This window comes from Oculina patagonica, chromosome 12, assembly GCF_052425735.1.
Source record: "Oculina patagonica isolate OP01 chromosome 12, crgOcupat, whole genome shotgun sequence".
In the NCBI taxonomy this organism is placed as follows: domain Eukaryota; kingdom Metazoa; phylum Cnidaria; class Anthozoa; order Scleractinia; family Oculinidae; genus Oculina; species Oculina patagonica.
The window spans coordinates 18,671,642-18,695,733 of record NC_135769.1 but is presented as its reverse complement, the minus strand read 5'-3'; the positions used below and the strand labels follow the sequence as shown (position 1 = coordinate 18,695,733).

The 24,092-nt window shown below is 37.6% G+C and overlaps 4 protein-coding genes and 1 pseudogene across 5 annotated transcripts in view; 3 read left to right on the top strand and 2 right to left on the bottom strand.

Annotated features, from left to right (window-relative positions):
* The window catches only part of LOC144632497 (josephin-1-like), a 149,335-nt gene that overhangs the window by 49,947 nt on the left and 75,296 nt on the right, over positions 1-24,092 (top strand). The window lies entirely within an intron of this gene.
* LOC144632431 (uncharacterized) lies at positions 1,244-2,860 on the bottom strand. The gene has a single exon (XM_078491084.1). The coding sequence runs from the start codon at positions 2,858-2,860 to the stop codon at positions 1,244-1,246; it is 1,617 nt and encodes a 538-aa protein (XP_078347210.1).
* On the top strand, positions 4,044-5,828 carry LOC144632956 (uncharacterized). The gene has a single exon (XM_078491712.1). The coding sequence runs from the start codon at positions 4,044-4,046 to the stop codon at positions 5,661-5,663; it is 1,620 nt and encodes a 539-aa protein (XP_078347838.1). The 3' UTR covers positions 5,664-5,828.
* Positions 12,290-18,019, bottom strand: LOC144631917 (uncharacterized). 2 transcript variants are annotated; one of them, XR_013566820.1, is made up of 7 exons: positions 17,787-18,019; positions 17,486-17,596; positions 16,345-16,414; positions 14,830-14,962; positions 13,437-13,545; positions 12,834-13,259; positions 12,296-12,770 (listed from the first exon to the last, which is right to left on the bottom strand). XR_013566820.1 is itself a non-coding variant. In XM_078490492.1 (6 exons), exons 1-6 carry the CDS (start codon positions 17,907-17,909, stop codon positions 13,131-13,133), a joined length of 675 nt encoding a protein of 224 aa, XP_078346618.1. In that variant the 5' UTR covers positions 17,910-18,019; the 3' UTR covers positions 12,290-13,130. The 2 variants fall into 2 exon arrangements, 1 of the variants encoding a protein (XP_078346618.1); XM_078490492.1 differs by having other exon boundaries at positions 12,290-13,259.
* On the top strand, positions 18,308-21,583 carry LOC144632668 (uncharacterized; annotated as a pseudogene).

Here is a 24,092-nt window from a genome sequence, read left to right as displayed (position 1 = left end):
TCATATGGCACACGGCAAAGGGAGAAGCACATCTCTCCCTCCGCTGTATCTTTGCCGCGTGCTGTATGAAGACGACTGGGGACGAGTCAGCGTTACGTTGACGACAAATGTTCTTATACCGTTCAGTGGTAAACGAAACTCGAATTCATGTTGCCACAAATTGGTTGGTTTCTTATGACTTCCTTTTGTGTCATTCAATAGGCAGCAGAGCGGGGAGGGGGGCAGGGGGGGCTTCAGGGCAGGGGGCTGAGTTCAAACAACAAGTGTATGAGTTCAAACAACTTCGAAAATTCCTTTAAGTCTTCGGGAAACTGTTCATCTTCGGAAAAGTCCGAAAAATGATCGGAAACGTTCGTATGGCTTTCGAACAACAATTGAAGAATATTCGGCCTAGAAACTGTTCAGAAAACAAAAAAGTTGCTCCAAATATGAAAACCTGCTGAGTATTTTTAAGACAGCCTTCAGCTGTTTTTAATTAAACTGAAGCTTGGGTTTCGCTTTGTTGAAGAGGCGAATACAATTGGCAAAATCAGGCATGCGACTGAGGAGACAGATTGGCAACGAGTTCGTTGTTGACTAAGTTGTGGCTGTGTTGTCCATTTCATCCTGATTTGTGAAAACTGCAAGATAGATATAAGTTCTGGCAGCTCGCGTCATGAACGAGGCAATACCCAAGGAAACAAATGCAATATAACCCACTTGCTGAGATTGGCCCTGTAGGTGAGCCCACGGTTTTTCATGCATCAGCCAAAGTGTTAAATAAAACGCTCAATTGATTAGTTTTATTGTTATTTTATCAATCACGTTCAGTTTTTACGAGATCACGAACTAGATTTCTCCAGAACAGTTTTCCACTCGCTGTTGGTTTCTTTTGACTTCAGATAAACTGACTGCCGAGGATTGTGTCTATTGCTGATAGACAACTAACATCATGCTCTCTGCAGATCGAGTATATTCAGGATTTAGAAAGCAAAATCGTTTTAAATGTACGTTAAAAAAATGAAAATTCGCACAACATAAAAACGATAATTTCTCAGTTTAACTACTACACTAATTAGCTTGCTCCTCGATATTCAACTCGGCCAGACAGTCATGTATTTTATGTAGCGAAGGCTGTCAAGGCCTCTTGTTGAATTTTGACCCCATTTGGACCTGTCTGACTAAAAACCTTTATCTTACGTTAAGTACTGGTGTTTCACAGGCTTATCACGGTTCCCTGTACGCTGTCTTTTTTCAAGTAACTTCAAGTGAATGGAATTTTGCAAGGTTGATTGGCCCCACCAAAGCGCTCATGTACAATGACTAAAAGATTAGTACTAGTCCATATAGCTATTGGTACCACGTTAACAATAGCTGCTAACATGTGTCTTTTCCATCTCTTGCGCCAAACAGCCATAACAGCAATATTCTGATAGCGAGTCTCGATCGCCAATGACACGCTGGTGAAAAACCACTCAATCACCAGTGGGACTGAAGTATAAATGGCAAAAGACTGCATTAATTTTAAAAGGGAATCGTTTTGTAGGTAAGCAACTTGATACAAATGCAAAAAGCCATTTACAGATACAATAGCAGTTGATTCATATAACATACTCATGATAGCGATATCAGCCATTAGTCTCTCACGGCGAGGAGTACGAAAACTACCCCAAGGAGCTGATGTTCCTTTCCAAATCCGATGACAAATGTGATCGATCACAACCATGGTGCTTCGTTCTATGACTTCTGCAGCACCGTGAATTATTCCAAGAATAACAATGGATTGCATACTTTCAAGATCCGCTTGTAAAACTCGAAACATAACCGCTGAGCCAAGATACAGCGGCACTAATAAGACATAAGAATATCCCGGATGGGTAATGTTCCGTAACTGCTGAACTGAAATTCTCGAGATTACTTTGAGTACGACTCCAACAAGAGGAGTGAAGGTTGCAATTAACAATTTACCCTCATTGTGTTGTTTGTTGAACGCTGGGTAAATAAAAGACACTGTGATCAAAGCAAGAATAAAACAAAAGCAGTTTGGTAGAATCATTTGGAGGAAAAAAATCATCTGTTGTCTTCTTGACCGTCCCATGAGGAAGTGTTGCTTTAGAAGATAAATTTGCAAACAAACGCTGATAAAAAACAGAACGTTGAGTGGAATCTTTTGTAACATTGAAGGCTTGGAATACGATATTCTTAAAACTTGTAGAGTCACACGATACAGTACATCTAGACAATACACAAGAAAACAAACCAGAATGAGTTTCCTTTTCACTCCCATTAACTGATACGGACGAAAAAGAATGAGGATACTTGCAAAGTACCACATGTACAGAAAAGCGCTCGAGATCACACCAGATATCGAATTTATCCACTGAATTTGTACTGGAATTGTCTTCTTTGTGTGAAATTGACAATTAAGAATAGTTTTGTAAGAGACATACGAGATGAGCATGTACACTAAACCTATGAAAGAAGCAGTTAGTAGTGAAATCAAAGCTCCAATATACATTGATTTACAAACTGTACGCAGAGCGGATGGTCTGAGTCGCTTCCAAGCCATTGCTCTATCTTCATCTTGCTGGTCTTCCTGAGGTTCTTCGTTTTCCTCTGGCGAACACGCGTTTATAACCTTCACATTAAGACGGCTTGACGGCAGATAGTGAAAGCTTGTGACTGCCCTGTCGCTGTATTCCTCATAAATGAGCTCATCAACAGGAAGATAATACCATTCTCGACCTGTGCTTTGTAGAGGATCGTAGCCAAAAGACTCTGCCGTGAATTCAGGTTCTTCCGGGTTGTAGTGCTCTGTAACGCCTTTTGTGAAACTGAACACGATATGACCAAACATTTCTATCAGCGTACTGCTGGTCATTTTCACTGACGAGCGCGAATAGTGCGGTCAGTTAGAGCTGATAGTTTCAGTACAAGACACCTTAAATTAGCAAAATGATAGGAAATTCAGGGCATGATATGTTTTCAATTTCACTAAAAGTAAACCATTCACATTCACGATCAATACGAGTTACAGAAAAAAAACAGTTCACATTATTTAACATTGCTATTTATATTCGGTACCAATATTCAGTTATTAACGTACAAGCGACAACTATTCGACTATGAGAAATATTAATTCAAGTGGTTGATATTTGTTCAACAGTGACATCTTCTGCATTCCCCTATAGTATCGGCTCACATTCACAAAGAAAACAAATACGTACAGGACTTTATATATAACATGGTACACTTGAAATATACGAAATATTAAATTTAAGCTGACCCTATTCGGCGGAATGACGGAATGGCACCCATTAATTTAATATCTTATTTTTACTCCGGTTTATTTGCGATTAGCTTTTGAGCCCGCGACTCTTCTGGTGCTGACCAGAAGGATCGCGGCCTCTGGGGACGAGAATGGGTCGCCCTTACATTTCTTTTCGGCAATTGCTGTGCACCACATTTTGCGCACCCAATTGAGTCACGCTGAGCAAATATCACTAGAAGGCTCGATGGCCTGACAATAAACAACTCTCCATTCGCTTAATAACAATAACCTCGCTACGCCTTGATTTCCGGCTTATGCTTGTTCAAACAAGAAAATGAAATGTTCATTTTACTGATGAGATGTTACTAGCTACAGAAAGCCATCACAGCCGTACAAAGCAACAAATACTATAACTGAGCATTAAATGTCAACTCTAGTTCAAAACTGACGTTCTCATAGAAATTGACCTAATCTTTATTTCTTTTTCGCCAACAAAAATAAACTCATAATTTTACCACGTCGTTAATTACCATAGTCTCTATCATTTAAACCACACCCTAAAGAATTGTCGTTTTTTATAACATTTTGACAATGTACTGATAAACACTGTCACTCTTAAAGCTTTTAAAGTTTAAACAAGCTCTGAAACGTTGAAATTTCATTTTCCACTGTTGTCCATCAGACACATTTCAGTCTTTTCACTCGCATTGGCCGGGTCGAAAAACTGAACGTTCTACAGAAACGGCAACAGCGTTTTTGAGATTTAAATACCTAATTTATTTTGCCACGTAAAATGAGTAGCAGTACATTGATAGAGGTGTTTGGTCATATCGTGTTTAGTTTTACACGAGGCGTGACAGAACACTACAACCCAGAAGAACCTGAATTCACGGCAGAGTCTTTTGGCTACGATCCTCTACAAAGCACAGGTAGAGAATGGTATTATCATCCTGTTAATGAGCTTATTTATCAAGAATACAGCGACAGAGAAGCCACAAGCTTGGATTATCTAGCATCTAACCGTCTTAACATTAGGGTTATAAACGCGTGCTCACCAGAGGAAAACGAAGAACCACATGAAGATCAGCAAGACGAAGATAGAGCAATGGCTTGGAAGCGACTCAGACCATCAGCTCTCCGTACAATTTGTAAATCAATGTACATGGGAGCTTTGATTTCACTCTTCACTGCTATCATGATAGGTTCAGTATACATTTTGATCTCCTATGCCTGTTATAAGACTTTGCACAGCTGTGAGTTTCACTCAGGAAAACGCCCAATCCCAGATAAAGTACAGTGGATAAGAACAACTTCCGTCGTGATCTCTTGTGCTTTTCTATACATTTGGTACTTTGTAAGTATGCTATTTCTTTTCCGCCTATATCAGTTGATTGGCGTTAAAAGAAAACTGATCCTGGTTTGTTTCCTTGTTTATTGTTTGGATTCAATTTATCGTTTTGCTCTACAAGCCCTGGGAATATCTCATTCGAAACTTTCGGCTTTACAAAAGATCCCACTCAACGTTTTGTTTCTTATCAGTGTATGTTGGCAAGTCTATCTTCTAACGAAGCATTTATGCATACGGTCAAGGAGACGCCGGGTGACTTTGTTCTTACAAATGACAATACCTGGCTGTTCTTGTTTCATATTTGCCATTACTGTAGCCTCTTTCATTTACCCAGTGTACAACAAAGAAGACAAAGAAGGCAAACTGCTTATCGCAATTTTCGCTCCTCTCATTGGAGTCGTACTTAAAGCAATCTCGCGGATTTCTGTTCAACGATTATGGAACATTACCCATCCGGGATATTCGTATGTCTTATTAGCGCCCTTATATTGTGGCTCAGCGGTTTTGTTAAGAGTTTTACAAGCGGATCTTGACAGTTTGCAATCCATCGCTATACTTGGAGTAATTCACGGCGTTGCAGAAGTCATAGAACGAAGTGTCATGGCTTTAATTGATCACATCTGCCATGTGATTTGGAAAAGAACATCAGCTCCTTGGGGAAGTTTTCGTACCCCTCGCCGTGAGAGACTAATGGCTGATATCGCTATCATGAGCATGTTGTTTGAATCAACTGCTATAGTGGCCGTAAATGGCCTTTTGTACTTGTATCAATTTATTTACTTACAAAACCAGTCCCTTTTAAATCTACTGCATTCATTTGCTATTCATACTTCAGTTCCGCTGGTAATTGAGTGGTTTTTCACCAGCGTGTCTCTCGCGATCGAGACTCGCTATCAGAATATGGCTGTCATGGCTGTTTGGCGAAGAAGATGGAAAAGACACATCTTAGTAGCAATTGTAAATGCGGTGCCTTTAGCTTTGTGGACTTCCACGAACCTTCTAGTAATTCTACATAAGCGTTTTAAAGAGTCCTTACATCAGCCTTGTAAAATGCCGTTTACTTAGGGAATGGTCCGAGCATACATGTATTATGAGCGATCAAACTCGCCCCCTTCCCCTTTCCATCTGGTTCGGACTCTGGCCAAGCCCGATTTGAAAGTCCACAATTCATAGACTTCCGATCATTGTGCGCAGTCTCTGAGTTTATTTAAAGCTGATTGGCTGACAATCGATGAGCACTCTGCACATGCTTGGTCTGCGTTGCGCTCTGCGGACGAGATTGATGGGAGACTCAAAATTGATTAACGTGCAGTCTTCACAATATTTCCGATTTGTTTTTTAATTATTCTTATATGTCGAAGTGTTTTCAGTTTCAAAAGTAGCAGAAAGCTCTCACAACTTTAAAAGACAGCTGTCAGAACCGCATATTACGCACTTCTTAATTAAGAGAGTCATGAATTGTAATTATACCTTTGTAAATTTCAGTTAGTTTTAATACTTGTTATTTTGTGTTTCAAAACTTGGTTCAACTGATAAATTTTGGCCAGTTTTTGCATTTGTAACTTCATAGTTATAACGTAATTCTAATATGCATTTTTTTTGACAGTATATTTTATTGACATGACGCTAACAAAAAAGGTAAAATTTAAAAGTGCATTTTCTGATAGTGCAGATTATATTTTGTAAGCAATTTAAGCTCATTGTTTTTGGAAGTATTCATTACTGTTTCAAACAATTTTTTGTGAAAAGTTGGAGAAAAGCACAGTCGAATTTTGTGTTAAACCATTGCGTATAGTGGCATTCAACAAAAGGTACATTATAAAGATGAGATGTTCAACATGACACGAGCATGGGACAAAGAAAAATTCTGAGTCCCCAACGGGAACCGAACCCATGGCCTCCCAAAACCGATTGGGCGCTCTAACCAACTGAGCTACGAGAGACTCGTTGTGAGATGGGCCATTTACTAGGTTGATATGTCATTATATTGTTTAAAATTGTAATACAAATATGGCAATTAAAAATTATGTTCAAGGAAGTTCATGTATGGCTAGAAGATTTTATATTGTTCGTAAGGCAAGCATCTTTGTTGCAAGCCGCATTATCAACTGTTTTGCTATCAAATTCAACGTGAAGCTTTGAGTTCATTTTAAAGTCATTCAGAGAGTTTGATTGTTTCATCTCTTAATGTTCTCTGCTTCATGAGAACAGTACTATTTGGACGCCGTCCTTGCTTTCCTAAAACGTTAACTATCTAATAAAAAGAGCACGTGCAAATCAAAAATCATCCTTTAAATAAAATGTAAGCCAGCCATTTCCTGTGAATGTATTATTAACTAGGTAGTGAGTAAGTTAAGAATTTTTATGTAAGTCATCATATAAGTAGAAAAATTAAACTTGTATTATAATTTATCTGGCAAATCATGTGAAAAAAAAACGTTTCAGGATAAAGGCCCTTACTTGACCTTTGTACGTATTGTACCTAAATTTTAGTATTGTATCGAAATCTTCCTTGGCTGTAACTAGTAACTCAACGCAATTTAAGCTGTCTATTGTTAAGTTGTTGGTAATTTCTCCAATAAATGTTTTTGCAAAAAAAATCCACAACACAGCCCAGCTATAGATTAAAAATATTTTGTAATGATAAGAAGATAGGTAACCCCTCAGTTCTTTGTATAGTAGACAGTAACAAAAGAAGATATGTAACGCATCATACATTTGTAGAGTAAACAATAACATGATAAGATTGTAACGCATCATACATTTGTAGAGTAAACAATACCATAAGATGATAGGTAACGCAACATACATTTGTAGAGTAAACAATAACATAAGATGATAGGTAACGCATCATACATTTGTAGAGTAAACAATAACATAAGATGATAGGTAACGCATCATACATTTGTAGAGTAAACAATAACATAATAAGATAGGTAACGCATCATACATTAGTAGAGTAAACAATAACATAATATGATAGGTAACGCATCATACATTAGTAGAGTAAACAATAACATAATATGATAGGTAACGCATCATACATTTGTAGAGTAAACAATAACAAAATAAGATATGTAACGCATCATACATTTGTAGAGAAAACAATAACATGATAAGATTGTAACGCATCATACATTTGTAGAGTAAACAATAATATAAGATGATAGGTAACGCATCATACATTTGTAGAGTAAACAATGACATAAGATGATAGGTAACGCGTAATACATTTGTAGAGTAAACAATAACATAATAAGATAGGCAACGCATCATACATTAGTAGAGTAAACAATAACATAAGATGATAGGTAACACATCATACATTTGCGGAGTAAACAATAACATAATAAGATAGGTAACGCATCATACATTTGTAGAGTAAACAATAACATAATAAGATAGGCAACGCATCATACATTAGTAGAGTAAACAATAACATAAGATGATAGGTAACGCATCATACATTTGTAGAGTAAACAATAACATAATAAGATAGGTAATGCATCATAAATTTGTAGAGTAAACAATAACATAATAAGATAGGTAACACATCATACATTTGTAGAGAAAACAATAACATGATAAGATTGTAACGCATCATACATTTGTAGAGTAAACAATAATATAAGATGATAGGTAACGCATCATACATTTGTAGAGTAAACAATGACATAAGATGATAGGTAACGCATCATACATTAGTAGAGTAAACAATAACATAAGATGATAGGTAACGCATCATACATTTGCAGAGTAAATAATAACATAAGATGATAGGTAACGCATCATACATTTGTAGAGCAAACAATAACATAATAAGATAGGTAACGCATCATACATTTGTAGAGTAAACAATAACAAAATAAGATATGTAACGCATCATACATTTGCGGAGTAAACAATAACATAAGATGATAGGTAACGCATCATACATTTGTAGACTAAACAATAACATAATAAGATAGGTAACGCATCATACATTTGTAAGTAAACAATAACATAAGAAGATATGTAACGAATCATACATTTGTAGAGTAAACAATAACATAAGATATGTAACGCATCATACATTTGTAGAGTAAAATAACATAAGAATATATGTAACGCGTCATACATTTGTAGAATAAACAATAACATAAGATATGTAACGCATCATACATTTGCAGAGTAAACAACAACATAAGATGATAAGTGACGCATCATACATCTGTATTGTAAACAATAACATAAGATAGGTAACGCATCATACAGTTGTAGAGTAAACAATAACAAGCACAGCCAGATTAGTAAGAAATTTTTCACTTACCAGACGTATATGTTTTGCCCTTGGTTGCTAAATAGGTCTTGTCAAGATGCATGTAAAACTAAAACATCAGGGTTAGTAACGCATCATCATACACCTGTGAAGAATAACAAACTGAGATCAGGGTTAGAAACTGGCTTAATAGAGTAAAAAATAACAAAGGCAAATTTGTAACGCATCATTCATCTGTCAACAATAAACGCATGTAAATTAAATGATCAGGGTTAGTAACGTATCATCATACACCTGTGAAGAATAACAAACTGTGATCAGGGTATATAAGTCATGCGGAAACTGTTGTACCGATTACCTTGATGACCTCGATTATTCCCTACGATTGTTTACAACGAGCTGTGAAATGTTAAGAAGTTTACTCTACAATAAAGAAGTTTGCTGTGTTCCAGAAGAGTTTCAGTGATTGTAGGTGCTTCCTCGCTTCTTGGGACGTAGAAACTTGACTCTGTACTTCTGGCATACTGTAACGAGTGCCGGCTGCAAAGCGGTTAGCTCTACCAAGCTATTCCCCGTTCCCCACCTTCGTTAGCAAAACCCTGTTTGCTGAACAGTTCCGTCTCGCGACCACGTGAAGTATTCAACTCGTCAAGTTTCATATTTGCCAAGCTCGCTAGTGTTGGCAAAAGCGCTCTACAGCCCTAAAACTTATCGTTACATACCGTAAACATACTCCCCGGTCTTTTCAATCCACTGTTGGTAAATCTTTCAGTTTATTGTTTGAACCTGTTAAAACTTAGGAGGATGGTCTTTCTTTCTAAATTAAAGTAAACTGGTTGTCCTTGTAAAATACACGCATTTAAAAGATATTGATCAGTCTATTTCATGAATCACGTCAAAATAATAAGAACAAAAATCATTGATAATTATTTAGTATACATGATATCCAATTAACAGTGAATTAGTTAATTTTCTGTATACCATTTGTTGTACAGTGTGTGTAGATGTTTGTTGACATTGTATCCTTTCATTTACAGAGTATTGGTTGGTTTACATCATGTACATTAGTTCAGTACACTGTATTTCTTTGTTTTTAGTGTATCCTGATGTTACTACTATGTGCTGAATGTACAGTATATTTGTTTGTTTGCATTGCCTTGACATCAACTTTATTTGTACCCAAAATTAATATTAATTAGTGGTGATAAAATAAAATGAGTATATGGCTGCCCAAAATAATCATAATGGGCTAATTAAAAACTGGGCAACCATCTATAGTGTTTACATCATTTTATTTATTTATTTATTTTTATTTGGGTCAGGTACAAAAATTATAAACATATAAACACACAAACAAGCTGAAGGACCAAGTTAACTAAGAGATTGTGTACAGTCAACTCTCTCTAAGATGGACACCTTCGGGACCGGCCGCAGCTGTCTGTCTTAGAGAGGTGTCCACTCTGTAGAGAGTCGAAGTAACATAACACCAGTAATCATCTGAGATAATAACGCTAAACCGTTGCACAATGCAACAAACCTTTGCTACCTGCAACACGACTAAAATAATAAAAGGACCATATTTGCTTTTTAAAGCAAAAATTGAGAGCTTCTACAAACTGTAATACTGTAAGTAGAAAACGACCACTTTAAGGGGTATCAAATGGTCTTTGCGAGCACTTGCGAGCATGCGAGCACTTGCGAGCATGCGAGCACAGCGTTTTTCTTTGCGAGCACGAGCATTGACAAAAATTAGCCTTGCGAGCAACGAGCACTTTTCAAAAACCTAGCTTCACTAAAAACCGAGCATGCGAGCACTTGTAAAATTGTGCGAGCACGAGCAAACGAGCACCCACTAAAATTTTGCGAGCATTTGCGAGCATTGCGAGCACTGTGACATTTTGAGGGACCATTCATGACCCCTACTTTAGTGTCAATACACGTAAGCAGAGAAGTAATCCGTTAAAGCGTCATTGTTTTTGGTTAGTAAGCTTGGTATAAACGTATCCTTAGGGCGCTGACTAACTTTGCTTTAGGTCGATATGAAGTTTGGAAGTATTTTCACTAATAAAAAATGATAATAAACACTTCCCAAGTGTCTGTTAATGATTTCAAAGTGTCCCTTGTCCGTCTTAGAGAGGTGTCCGTCTTATAGGAAGTTTGGTTACAGTAAAATGACTGAAAAACGGCAGGGACCATCACCAGGTGTCCGTCTTATGGAGGTGTCCGTCTTATACAGTTGTTCGTCAAGAGAGAGTTGACTATAATCTATTTACATTTAAGATCCACTTGTTTACAGTTTACTGGTTTGTTTACACTGTATCTATTTGTTTACAGTGCATTTCCTTGCATAAGTGTACAAATGTGTTTCAGTTGTACTGGTTATGTATAACAGATCCATTTGTGGTTTCTCTTTTTTGTTTTTGATAAAGAGTATTTGTTTACAAAGATTTGATTTTTGTGGTCTTTTTGTTCACACTGTTTACAGTGAAAATTTTTGATTAGTGTTGTGTTGATTACAATGTGGACACTAGCACTGTATCCAGTTGTTAACAGTGTACATTTTTGCTTACAGTGTTCTTAGCTGCTTACACTAACACTGTATCCAGTTTTTAACAGTGTACATTTTCGTTTAGTGTTGTAAGCTGTTTACACTAACACTGTAACCAGTTGTTTACAGTGTATGTTTTGTTAAGTGTTGTCAGCTGTTTACACTAGCACTGTATCCAGTTGTTAACATTGTACATTTTTGTTTACAGTATTGTAAGCTGTTTACACTAGCACTGTTTCCAGTTGTTTACAGTGTATATTTCTGTTTACAGTGTTGTCAGCTGTTTACACTAGCACTGTATCCAGTTGTTTACAGTGTGTTTTGTTTACTGTGTTGTCAGCTGTTTACACTAGCACTGTATCCAGTTGTTTACAGTGTGTATTTTTGTTTAGTGTTGTCAGCTTTTTTTTACTTGCACTGCATCCAGTTGTCACAATGTATATTTTATTTTTGTTTAGTGTTGTCAGCTGTTTACACTAGCACTGTATGCAGTTGTTTACAGTGTATGTTTTGTTTACAGTGTTGTCGGCTGTTTACACTAGCACTGTATCCGGTTGTTTACAGTGTATATTTTGGTTTAGTGTTGTCAGCTGTTAACACAAACACTGTATCTAGTTGTTAAGTTTGTATTTTTGTTTAGTGTTGTCAGCTGTTTACACTAGCACTGCATCCAGTTATTACAATCTACATTTTTGTTTATAGTGTTGTCAGCTGTTAACACTAGCACTGTATCTAGTTGTTTACAGTGTACATGTTTGTTTACAGTGTTGTCAGCTGTTTACACTAGAACTGTATCCAGTTGTTTACAGTGTTGTCAGCTGTTTACACTAGCACTGTATCCAGTTGTTTACGGTGCATATTTTTGTTTACAGTGTTTTGATCCAGTTGTTATAGTGTATATTTTTGTTTACAGTGTTAACAACTGCTTACACTAGAACTGTATCCAGTTGTTTACAGTATATATTTTTGTTTACAGTGCTTCAGCTGTTTACACTATATCCAGGCAACTACAATGTAAGCAGATGTATCCAGTGTACCTTTGTCTCCCACTGTATCCATTTGCTTAGTGTGTAAATTTTGTTATACCACATTTATTTGTGTACACTATACTTGCTTTGATTGTATTATACACTGTAAGTGAATAATGTATTTACAGTGTATCATTTTGTTTCACCTGTATCCATTTGGCTACACTGACTGCATCTTTTTGCTTTTCACTGTATTCATTTATTACATTATTTTACACTAGTACTGTAACTTTTGTTTAGACTGTATTCCTTACAAGTGCTGCATCTGCTATGATACACTGTATCTGTTTGCAGTCTACAGTTTACAAAGTCACACTGTAATCATTTGTTTACTCTGTCTGTTTCTATTTTTTACACTTGATCAATATTTCATTGTTTGTAGTGCATACATTACTGTAAACTGGATGAATTTAAATCTGACTACAGCGTATTATCCCACAGTTTTCACTGTAGGACTTATTCCTTTACAGTGCATCTATTTGTTTACTATTATTATTAAATCCATTTGTTCACCCTGCATGTGATTGTTTACACAGTATCTTTTGTTGGAGGTGCAGTGACCCTAATGGTTAGCAAACTGGATTCTAGTTCATAAGACTTATATACCCCTGGCTGGGTGAACCTTGTAGTTAGAAGGCTATAATTATGCATTTTTAAATGTAGCCACTATGTTTGGTACTAATAATCCATTTATTAATTTACAGTGCATCCCTTTGTTTAACAAGTTCTTCTTGAAGGTGTGACATAAGATTTCGACTCTGACACAGAGCCTGGTAAAAACTCTGTATTTCAGCAAATGAAGATTCGATGGAAGACAGGATTGACATCTAGAAACAACACACACAAACAGTTAGGTAGAGAAGTATCTCTCTATTGGTCAGAATTGTTACATAAACTAGCACGGCACCTCCTTATGAGCTGACTTGACAAATTTCAGTGAGGTTGACCACAATATACAACACAAGCTAGATCATAAATGTCTGACTTATAATTTATGTACTTACCAACTGGCCATCTGCCAGTGAGAAATTTCTTATCCACGAAATGTTTTCCAGCAGCGTTGGAAAGCTGGCTAAGTCTGACGAAATCATGGGCAAAACCTCTGCTGTGTTCCTGGCAAGAAGAACAATGAAAATGAAAAGAAGGTTCAGTTATTCAACATGACTCCAACTTATGATCATAAAAAATTTCACTTAAAACAGAATATAGACAATGGTCAATTTTGAAGGTTGAGTTTAAATCTAAATGCTTTCTTACAACATATAAAGTTGATTCTTGTTAGCTCCTTTCCAAACAGCTTTTTAACACTGTTCATAAGTTGCTTCAAATACATATAAGCCTAACCAAAACTCCTTTAAAAGTTGTACAAGGCCAGTGAGAAATTGTACAAGGCCAGTGAGAAATTAGATATTAGTGAGAAATTAGAAGAATTAGAAGGTTCTTAACCAAAGAATGCACAGAAACACTGATTCATGCTTTTATATCAAGCCGGCTTGACTATTGTAACAGTCTCCTATTTGGAGTGCCTGAACGCCATCTTCAAAAATTACAAAGGGTTCAGAATGCAGCTGCGCGATTGATTTTCCAAGAGAGCAGATATTGCCACATCACACCTCTGCTCAAGTCATTGCACTGGTTGCCTGTTACATATCGTATAGTTTTTAAAATTTTGTTGATTACTTTTAAAGCCGTACATGGTCTTGCTCCAGCCTACATAAGTGAACTTATTTCCGTTAGAGAAACTGCTGGAAGACATTACCTGCGTTCCAACAATGGTTTACGCCTTAATTATAGCCAATGTAAATCACTCGCAACGCTTGGGGATCGCTCTTTTCATGTGGCCGCCCCTAAATTATGGAACGATCTTCCAAGTGAAATAAGAAACATGCCATCTCTGCAAAGTTTTAAGAAAGCCATCAAGACCTTTTTATTTTTAAAAGCTTTTTAATTGTACATTTCTTTTTATAGTCATATACATTTTAATCTTTTTTAGCTTGTGAATTTAAATTTTAAATTTTTAGTTTTTTTTTTTAACTATATTGTAATGCGCAATTGAAAATTTTTAAATTGATAATTGCGCAATATAAGTAAATTATTTATTATTATTATTATTTATCTCATTTCAACTAAAGAATATACTTGTTCCTAGTAACACACTCAAACACTACATTTTTTTCTGGCCACAACTGATTAATCCACTTGTATTCTGTATTGCCTGGTTATGAGACGATAGATGGTAATGTAACTACGCAGTTGCACATTGGCTGAAAAGGGCTGAACTAAAAAACTTGCTCCATCCCCTGGAACACATTATGGTATTCTCAATAATTATTCAGAAGCCATTTTCAGACAGTAGAGACCCCCCCAAATAAATAAATCGAACACAAATTTTCTTACTTGTGATGTGCTGCATCTATTTCCAGGAATTCCCCTACAAAGGGCTGTTGCAGTCTAGAAATGAGCTCATCCTTTTTCTCGATGATGGTGGACAACTGACCAGAGATCTGTTCTAGCTGGTGACATCTACTTCCTGTACATAAGTGAAGTACATAAATTATTTTATTTTCCGCTAAGTACTATGATCAACTTTTCACACATAGAAATTTTAGGCATTTCATAGAGTATTTACAAAAGATTCAAAATTAAGTTTCCATTTTCAAAATATATCTGATGACGTCATCTACTCAACCCAATTTTATGTCAAGTACAAAAATTGAGTTATCTCGGCCATCTGTCTGCAGAGACCAATGAAACTTGGCAGACTAATAGTTCAACAGGTGACACACTTGAAGTTTTCATAAAATTATGTTACCATGGCAACTCACTCTTTTCAAGTCATCACCATTTGTTTGTGTTTTTAAATTTTAGAATTTTTCAGTTTGGAAAAATGAAACCCAGGCAAGATGTCTGCCTTATCCATTCACATGCTTGCCAGTTCATGCATGTAAAGCATCATCGGCAAATATCAAAAAAGATTGCCAGAATTGGACAGAAAAGCCTTTAGCATCGGGGGATCTGGAACCTAGTATGCCGCCATGGTAACCAAATTGTTACGTTCATATTGTGAAACACAAATGGCAGAGTGTTGCTGCAAAGAATCAGAGATACTGTGGCACTTTAGTAAGTGCAAAGAAACCAGGAGAGGTTAACAGTTGGAGTGTCCTTGTTTTGTATGACAAAGTAGCATGACCAAGAATATATTTTTACTGATCTATAATACAGTTCATGTAGAAATTGATATATTTTAAAATAATTTATTTGCATGTTTGAAACAAGCCCTGGCAGGGCTCATTGCATTTTGTTCTTGGGCAAGACACTAACTCTTACAGTGCTTCTTTCCATCTGGGTGTAGAAATGAGTACAGGTAAATTCAGTGCTGGGGTAACCCTGCAATGGACTACCATTTCATCCAGGGAGGAGTAGAAAAACCCCTGAGTCATGGTATTCATTTAAGTTTGGAGCTGGTGGGCATCAGGGTTTTGCACGCTGGCAAAGTATCAGCAAGGCCCTAACCTCTTTGTTAAACTGAAGTTGGTTTAGATGTTGAAAACAACCAGGGAATTAAGTTATGTTCACAGTCAATCAATTTGCCCAATTTTGTCTTGGTCCTTAATGAAACCCCTGGTCAGCCTGACGCTTAATGCTACAAAAACTGGGACAAGCATGGGTGGTATGGGTCACATGGTCTGGCACAGGCTTAATATTAGAATAATTAACTGCTCAACTTTAGAGTCACTGAGTTCACATACATTGACAAACTACTGTAAGTGAATCAACTGATCTTAAGAGACATAATATTGTTACATGGTACATGTTTTAACCTCAACTAAACAGCCTGACAACTGGCCAAAGTGCAAACTAGCTTATTGGTGGTCTCAAATCAAGGTAGCTGTGACAGAAATAAAAACCTACCAAGTATGTCCACATGAGTAATGTCCTTTGTTTCTGCTTCCTTTAAATGGCCCTGAATTTCCAAATTTACCTTTTTTGCATAAAAAATATTAAAAATTAAAAAAGTTGATCAAATTTAATTTGATTACTAATCAAAATCCCTGATATTTAAAAGCAGAATGATTTGAATGTTTGTGTTAATAAGTGGTTGATTAGGGATTGATTAGCCTGGCATGGCATAGCCATCCTCCATTTTTGAATGTTTGTTCTGTTCTTGTTTTGGTTTGAAGTATTATAAGCAATTTCCCCATATATATTGTTTCAAGTTTTGATATTAAAAGGAGACAAATGAAGATAAACAGCCTGCAGTGCATGCAGACGCCATAATGTTTCCCAAGGGGTCTTAACCTATTTCAGGAAATTTGTCAAAAATTTTTGTTTCTAAATTAAAGTTGCTGATAGCTTGATTGACTGATTGTTCAACAAAAGTTGTGTTATCTTGTAGTGGGGCAACTGGTATAAAACCACAAAAAAAGATAGGGGTGCTCATTATAAATTTTTTAAAAGGTCCCTTGAAGGTGCCACAATCCATTTTTTTTAGGGGGGGGGGGGGTGGGTATGGCTTGAGTGCATTTTTACCCTGGATCCAGCAGTATAATGAAGGCCACAAAAAGAATCCGGAAGTGGTATTTTGTAGAATGCAAAACGCAGAATGATGGTGAGCAGTTGCTTGCAGTAAGTGTTCACTTTGATTTGCTTGCAGTTAGCTTTTTCACTCTGGTTTGCTTGCAGTTAGATTTTCACTCCAGTTTTCTTGCGGTAAGCTTTCAGTTGTTGGGTATGACATTATACTACAGTATTGCCGTCTTTCATTCAACCATTCCATCATTCTGCATTTTGCAAAATACCAGTTGCCAAAGAGAATCCCCCCACCAGCGTGCCACTCCCGCAATCTCCTCCCCGGAAAACACATAGTGTTCAAATTTAATTGTTAAGAAAAAAAATCTGTCAGTAGCCAGCTGTCAATCTGTCGGTAAAGTGTTAGCCAATAGTCGGCCAACAAGTGTTGACAGTCTGTTGTGGGAGCAACTGGGGCCACACTATATACTGTGTGCCAAGTGGCGCTGTTTCTGTGCAAGTGGCACTATTTTCCATACATTACCTTGTCTAAAGCTTTACCAAGTCTTGTGATTTCTCGCAGTAATCTTATCAAGGCCACTGATGGAGAGTTCGCATCCACTTTTCGCCTAATTTCTTCCATATTGACATTCCTCTACACGCAGATTATAAAGAAAAACTTTTAAGGGACAAGTTTTTAAAATTTTACAATAACATATGCTTCAAATTTCTGAGCTATTAGAGTTGGCAGCCAGGGAGCCATCCTCAGTCTTTTGTTTTTTTTTATTTCAGGATAGTAAATGCTAATAAAGAACGAGAGAAAATTCAAAAATCCCTGCACCTACCCTGTCAATGTGACCAGTCTTTTCGGCAAAAGTTAGGATATTTTGTAAAGAACCAACGTGAATATACGTCGAAGACGGTGACCAAGGGTTCGCTGTCTCCTCTACAAAGGATGAACGAAACATTGTCTTCTGGAGTGAATTAAATTTAAACTTAAATGAAGTTGAAGCGAGCCCAAGTTGGCACAAAATAAAAATATGGCGGACTTCACGGAGTTTAGAACTCCCGCGTTCCGCGCATCATGCACTACAAAACTACGTAACATAGGAGGTAGGGTGGGGATGTTTTTTCGTTTCTCTGGAGGAAGACCTATCGAAAAAAAAACCTTTTGATTTGATTGTGTGAAATAACATTTAATACATAACAATTGATCGGTCTACTTACTCGATTTTTATCCGATTTACCAACTGTAAAAAGCCAAAATTGCGCGTAGAGATCTAGCACAAGGCTTTTCCTGAGGCCTAGTCCCTGAAAACATTTTTTGCATCGCTGAAGCGAGGCTAGCAGATAAACATGGCGGCTCGCACGGCTGCCTTCGTGAAATTTATTTATGTGATGTTTTGGCCGTTGTTTTATGGTCTTCTTTTCCAAAGAGAAGCCATGGGATACATTTCTACCGCTACTAAATTTATTAAGCTAGAAGGCTGGATAGCGCAGTATGGCATCCTTTGAGCAAGAACGCCATAATCTTACTGGGTTTGACTATGCTTTGCCAGCTTTGCCATCAGAGTTGTGGTTGACCATTTTCAAACAATTTCACCCAGTTCACGATGATCTTTTTACGCTAAGCTTAGTGTGCAAGAAGTGGCGAGACCTTATCTTCACAAATCCCGATCCTACACTTTGGGAAAACATCACCCTGACAAATGTCAGAAACTGCAGCTATGAGAATACTACTCTTGTTAAAAAAAAAAAACAAAAAGAAAAAAACCCCACATATAAACTCTTCATTCTTTGATTCAAAAACATTCTGAAAAGATTTTGCCGCTTTATTAAGCTTGTTCAGCTACAAAAATGCCACGAACTGTTCACAGAAATCCTGCTGATTTATGCGTCTTCTCTTACAGCTTTGAATACCCTTGAAATAACTGGAATGCCATGGTCAAAAAGACTACTCAGAATGTTAAAATGCCCCAAATCACTTAAGAGTGTATTCTTGGAAGCTTCACTGATATCAGAAGGAATTTTCAACCAGGATGATTTGCAGTACATTGTCGAAAGTTTTCCTCAAGTGAAAAGCTTTGGTTTGCAATATTCAGTAATCAAGCCAGCTTCTGTTGCTGCAGTAAAAGGTGTTGTGTCTTCCAGGTACAGCCACCACATAACATGCCTGTTGCTGGAGAGAGTGAGGATGGAGTCTTCTGATCTCAAAGACACTATTAAAAAATTGAAAGGATTGAGAAAATTTGGCTATGGAAATGACCAAATTCATGGTTTGCCATCTATTCAGCTGCTTCAGTTGAACTCCAAATCACTACAAGAAGTGGAGCTTTTCCAAGTTGGAGACTTTGCCGAGTTCCACTTTACATTTCCTCGCCTAAAAAAGCTAACCTTGAATGGCTGTACCTCTGTGAGTGAGCTGAGCATTGAGGCATCTGCATTGAGGACCCTGCATCTGTTGCTCTGTGTTGAGGTGCGCAACTTTAGGAGAATCTCTGCAAGCTCTTTACGCGAGTTGAAAGTTAGAAGATGTAATGCTCTCGCCCCAGCTGAACTTATCAGCCTTTTGGTTAGAAATCCAGATATCAAGTTATTAGAGCTTGAGGTGTACTGGTCAAGCTTAAGACTTGATCAGCATTCAACTCCATCACTGGAGAAAGTTACAATCTTTGACAATGGAGAGCGTTTGACTGCAGTTGACATTCGCTGTCCTAAACTACAGCAACTCCTCATCAAGAAATCAATGACTAGATCCACCATCTTGAAAGTGATGTCAGTATTGTCGCATGATGTCAAGAAGATTGTCATTAATGACGTTCCTTACCTTCGGAAAGTCAGCATTGATGCTGATGAGGTCAAATACCTAGAGGTGAATTTTGAAAGGAGGCTGGACCTTATCAAGCCAGCTGAATTTACAAGGCTGAATTTTAGAAATAGGTCAAACCCTGTCAAAATTGGCCATCTTGTTTTAAAGCGGTGCAATCTCAATGCACTAGCATTTACAAGGTGTAACATTCAGCACATATCCCTGGAATATTGTAACCTTGATTGCCCGATAGGTGACATAATCCAGCAGTGTGGGTTGGTGGAGTCTCTGACCTTGAGAAACTGTTATGGGCCATGTCAGCTAAATCTGAGTAGCACACACCTCAAGGAAGTTCACATTATCTCTTGCACATCACTGCTTATGGACCACATCAATTTAGCTTGTCCATCTCTTGAAGTGCTCAATGTTTCTGGGCTCTCCTTCTTACCCAGTCAGGAAGAAGTCGACCTCATTGCAAATAATGTCAGAGAGCTATCTCCATTTCTTGGAACTGTTAAATTTTCTCATTAGCAACAATTTTGGGCATAATATGGCATGGGAGGTGCAGTGGCCTAATGGTTAGCGTGCCGGGCAACAGATCCAGTGGTCCAGGTTCGAGCTCTGGCCAGTGTCACTGTGTTGTGTTCTTAGGCAAGACACTCAACTCTTATAGTGCCTCTCTCCACCCAGGTGTAAAAATGGGAACCGGCAAAATAATGCTGAGGGGGTGGGTGGGGGGGGGGGTACCCTGCTATGGACTAGCATCCCATCCAGGGGGTAGTAGAAATATTCCCAGCATGCATCAAAACCGGGATAAGCTCCAGCAGTATGGGCCACTTGGCTCGAGGCTTCCTTTTTTTATGGCATATACAAATCAGGTAATGTCGTACCTGTGTTGTCATGAAAACAAAGTTGTTAATTTCTAAAGAAACTGTTGTGCTGTGTCAGTGGACAAGTGAACACTTAGTTGATTATCAAGTGGGTGAAAAAGGTAAACGCTTCAAGTATTAGCCCTTCGTCGAAGCAAATAAAGGATTGGCGGTTGTGTGTGTGTTTATGTACTGGGCTACTGAAGTACAGTATAAAAACACACAACCCTCTATCCTTCATTTGCTCTGACATCAGCTTTTCCAAATTCAGTACAATGGTTATTTACCTTTATCAATTTCCAGTTGATAATCAACCAAGTCAGGGAAAAACAAAGAATTTTCAAGGCCAGAGAAAGGTAAGGGAATTTTGCAAAAAGTCAGGAAAAATCTTAGTTCTTCTTGTCAAGGTCAGCGAGAAGTCAGGAAATTTTGGCTGAAGCAAAAAACAAAATAGATTTGTTGGTGAAGTCAAATGCCATGCGTTCAAACTACCGTGAAAAACGTAAAGAGACCGAAAATGAAGAGAAGACTATTGATGGTCTGCAAAAGAAGCTGAAGCAATTGTAAAAGTGGATTTGGCTTAATATTTTATAATTCACCTAATGCAAGGTCAGTTAAAATTGTTTTGAGATCAATGAATTTTTTGCGTTCTAATGAGTGGCAACCCTGTAAGTGCTGTCAAAAATATTAAAATATTAATATCCAACTTGATTTCTAAAATGAAAGGTGAAAGTGAAATATGTGTGTCACTGCAAACTTGTCATCACATTAAGTCATATATTTAAAAGTGGAAGAATTTTTTAATTGCTACAATTTAAAAGGGTTGGTATTCCCATAGAATGTGGTTGTACATTATTTACTAATTTTCAATTCAGTTGTATTTAATGAAAAGAAATACTAGATTGTTATATATAATTTTATTCATGTCAATCTTAAAAAGCTGATTAAAACGTCTTTAACTAAAGTGTATTTTTTAATGAGTCAATGTAGGGTCATAAAAATTAAGCCTGTAAAACTTAATGTTCGAAAATTAGCAAACACTCAAACAGCTGGTCATAACATATCTCCAGTGGTTACGAAATTCAATCCAAGCTTTCTAAAGTTTAAATGCCCTGCATGTTAGCTTTCAGTGTTTTTATTTCTTAGACTTTATAAGTGAATTGGGAATATAATTAAACCATCCTGTGGCTAAACAGGCAGGAAGTTAGATAGTGATTAATCAAGGACCAAAATCCTCACACAACGATACAAATGTTTCGGGTATGGCCCTATATTGGATAATTGCCACTGTGAAATGAGCCATGCCAAGTGCCATGAAGACTACAAAGTTTTTACCTTTGATAACTAGTGATTAAATGAGCCAGCCCGCCAGTCAGTCAGTCAGTCAGCCAACCAGTCATTCAGTCAGTCAGTCATTCAGTCAGGCTATCAGTTAGTCAGTCAGTCAGTCAATCAGTCAAACAACTAGTAGCTGGTAAGAGAAACATCAACCACGGCCAGGGCTTTTCCCTTGGTGAGGGAAAAGCCCTGGGAACGAGGTAGGAGAAATATAGCGCACGAGTAGGAGAAGCACGGACAAGAATGCAATATACATGAGGTCCCAGAAGCTTATCTGCCTATAACCCTAACCTTGACACTAAAGTAGAGGAGAAAGATTAAAAAAAGAAAGAAAACGACCTTGGCGTTTATTTGTTCATAAAACTTTATTTGTATGGTTTTCACCCATTCACACCAATGCGTTCTGGTTTTAAAACTCGTTCTACATTTTTATGAGTTTTGCCAATCGTTCGTACTATAAAGACTGAAAACTGCATAACAGCGTTTCTAAACGTCTTCGTTATTATCCGTCCACACGCTTAATGGGTTTCCTCGCCTTCCGCACAGAAAACAATGCAGTTTAAAAATCTCCTCCTTATAAAGCGTTTACAAAAGTTCCCGGTATTTCATCAGCGAATTCGACAACTTTAAGTTTAGTGTGAACAGTAAGCTAGACTGTCCACAGCCGCCTCTATTTTTTAACGCAAAAAAAAAACAAACGAAGCGAGCGCGAGCGCGCGGGGGGAGGGGGGCGGTTCTCTTGCCGTTCTTACCGTGCGCTCATCGATCGAAAAAACACGAAAAAATAGAGGGCTGTGGACAGTCTAACAGTAAGCGAAATCGCATCAAAAGAGTATGCGTTTTCAAACGAAAGTCTGTGTGGACAAAAAAAAATTTTGCTACTCTAGGGCCAAATGAAAACGGTGACTTTTCAAAACACAATGGTGTGAACAGGGCCTTAATTAACTTGAATTCTTTCCTAGAGATCGATGATCCAATCAGGATTTGAGAACAGATTAAATCGGAGAGGGGCAACGCCCCCTTGGCCGCCCTTAGTTTAGGAGAGTGGTTGGCTGCGAACAGGCTAAGAAAATGTTCCAAAAAAAAGGAAGACAAGTTTAACTGCGTTCGAAAGCTGGTTTACCAAGAAGTATCCTATTCTGATCAATTCGATAAATTCCTTACCATCCTTCAATTGCCCAGGGTCTCTCTCCTTTCCCTTCCTTGTCGTTGTGAAGAGACAAAGGGGGAAAGGAGACAGAGCTTGCCAATTTCGCGCAATGCGAAAAATCAAGACATTTTTGCGTTTAACGATGAAAACAGAGAAAGAAGCCATTTCCAGCTTTGCTACTTTCGTCGACGCCATAATTCACAAGTTTTACGCCGAAACAGTTGAACCTCTTTTAAGAGGCCACCCATAAGGCGGCCACCCTTTATGAGGCGGCCAGTTTTTAAAGTCCCGAAACTGTTGTCAGTATAATACTGTAAATAAAACCTCTTTTAAGCGACCGCGGCCACCTTTTTGCCGTCCCTATTTAGCGGCCAGCAAGAATGAAACATACAATTTTTGGCTTCGTTTTCAACAAGGTCGGACAGGCAAGGGTCTAAAAAGAAAGTGATCGATGGCAGATGAAATCATTCCGTGAAAAGAACTCTCTATCAGCTGAGTATACTCTACCAAGAGTCTTGTAAACAGGTTGAAATTGACTTAGAAAAGGAGTATCAGAACAAACATGTCTATCTTAAAGGTTTTAAAGCTCTAACTATAATTCGAATTTTAAAGGCCCCCGCAAACTAGGAAACATATTGTTGCCGGAAAATTGTTGCAGATCAATGTTTCGACGTCTGCGGGGGGTAACTCGAACTCAAACTGGGCTGAAACTCAAATCAGCCATAAGAATTATAAACTGGCTAAGGCACACCCAATGATTCCTTTTTCTTGTTTTTTTTTCTTTTATCGGGAGGCCGCAATTTACTGCAAATTGTATTTACAGCCGATTTTTCTGGTACTATCATTACTCATTATTTCCAGCATGCAAATTATCATAAAGCACCTGTTCGTTTCTTGTGTGATTGTGATAATGATTTTGGCTGACGACTTCGTATTAGATACATGAATCACCTGTCTTGGTGGCCACAATTCCTCAGGGATAAAT

Bases quoted from the DNA above. Each gene is read 5' to 3' on its own strand.
- LOC144632431 (XM_078491084.1), bottom strand. From the start codon at position 2,860: ATGACCAGCAGTACGCTGATAGAAATGTTTGGTCATATCGTGTTCAGT.
- LOC144631917 (XM_078490492.1), bottom strand. From the start codon at position 17,909: ATGTTTCGTTCATCCTTTGTAGAGGAGACAGCGAACCCTTGGTCACCG. The intron at 16,415-17,485 runs GTAATGTATGGA...TATGCAAAAAAG, and splicing joins TTGGTAAAGCTTTAGACAAG to GTAAATTTGGAAATTCAGGG. The intron at 13,546-14,829 runs GTAAGAAAATTT...TCTTCTTGCCAG, and splicing joins ATAGATGCAGCACATCACAA to GAACACAGCAGAGGTTTTGC.
- LOC144632956 (XM_078491712.1), top strand. From the start codon at position 4,044: ATGAGTAGCAGTACATTGATAGAGGTGTTTGGTCATATCGTGTTTAGT.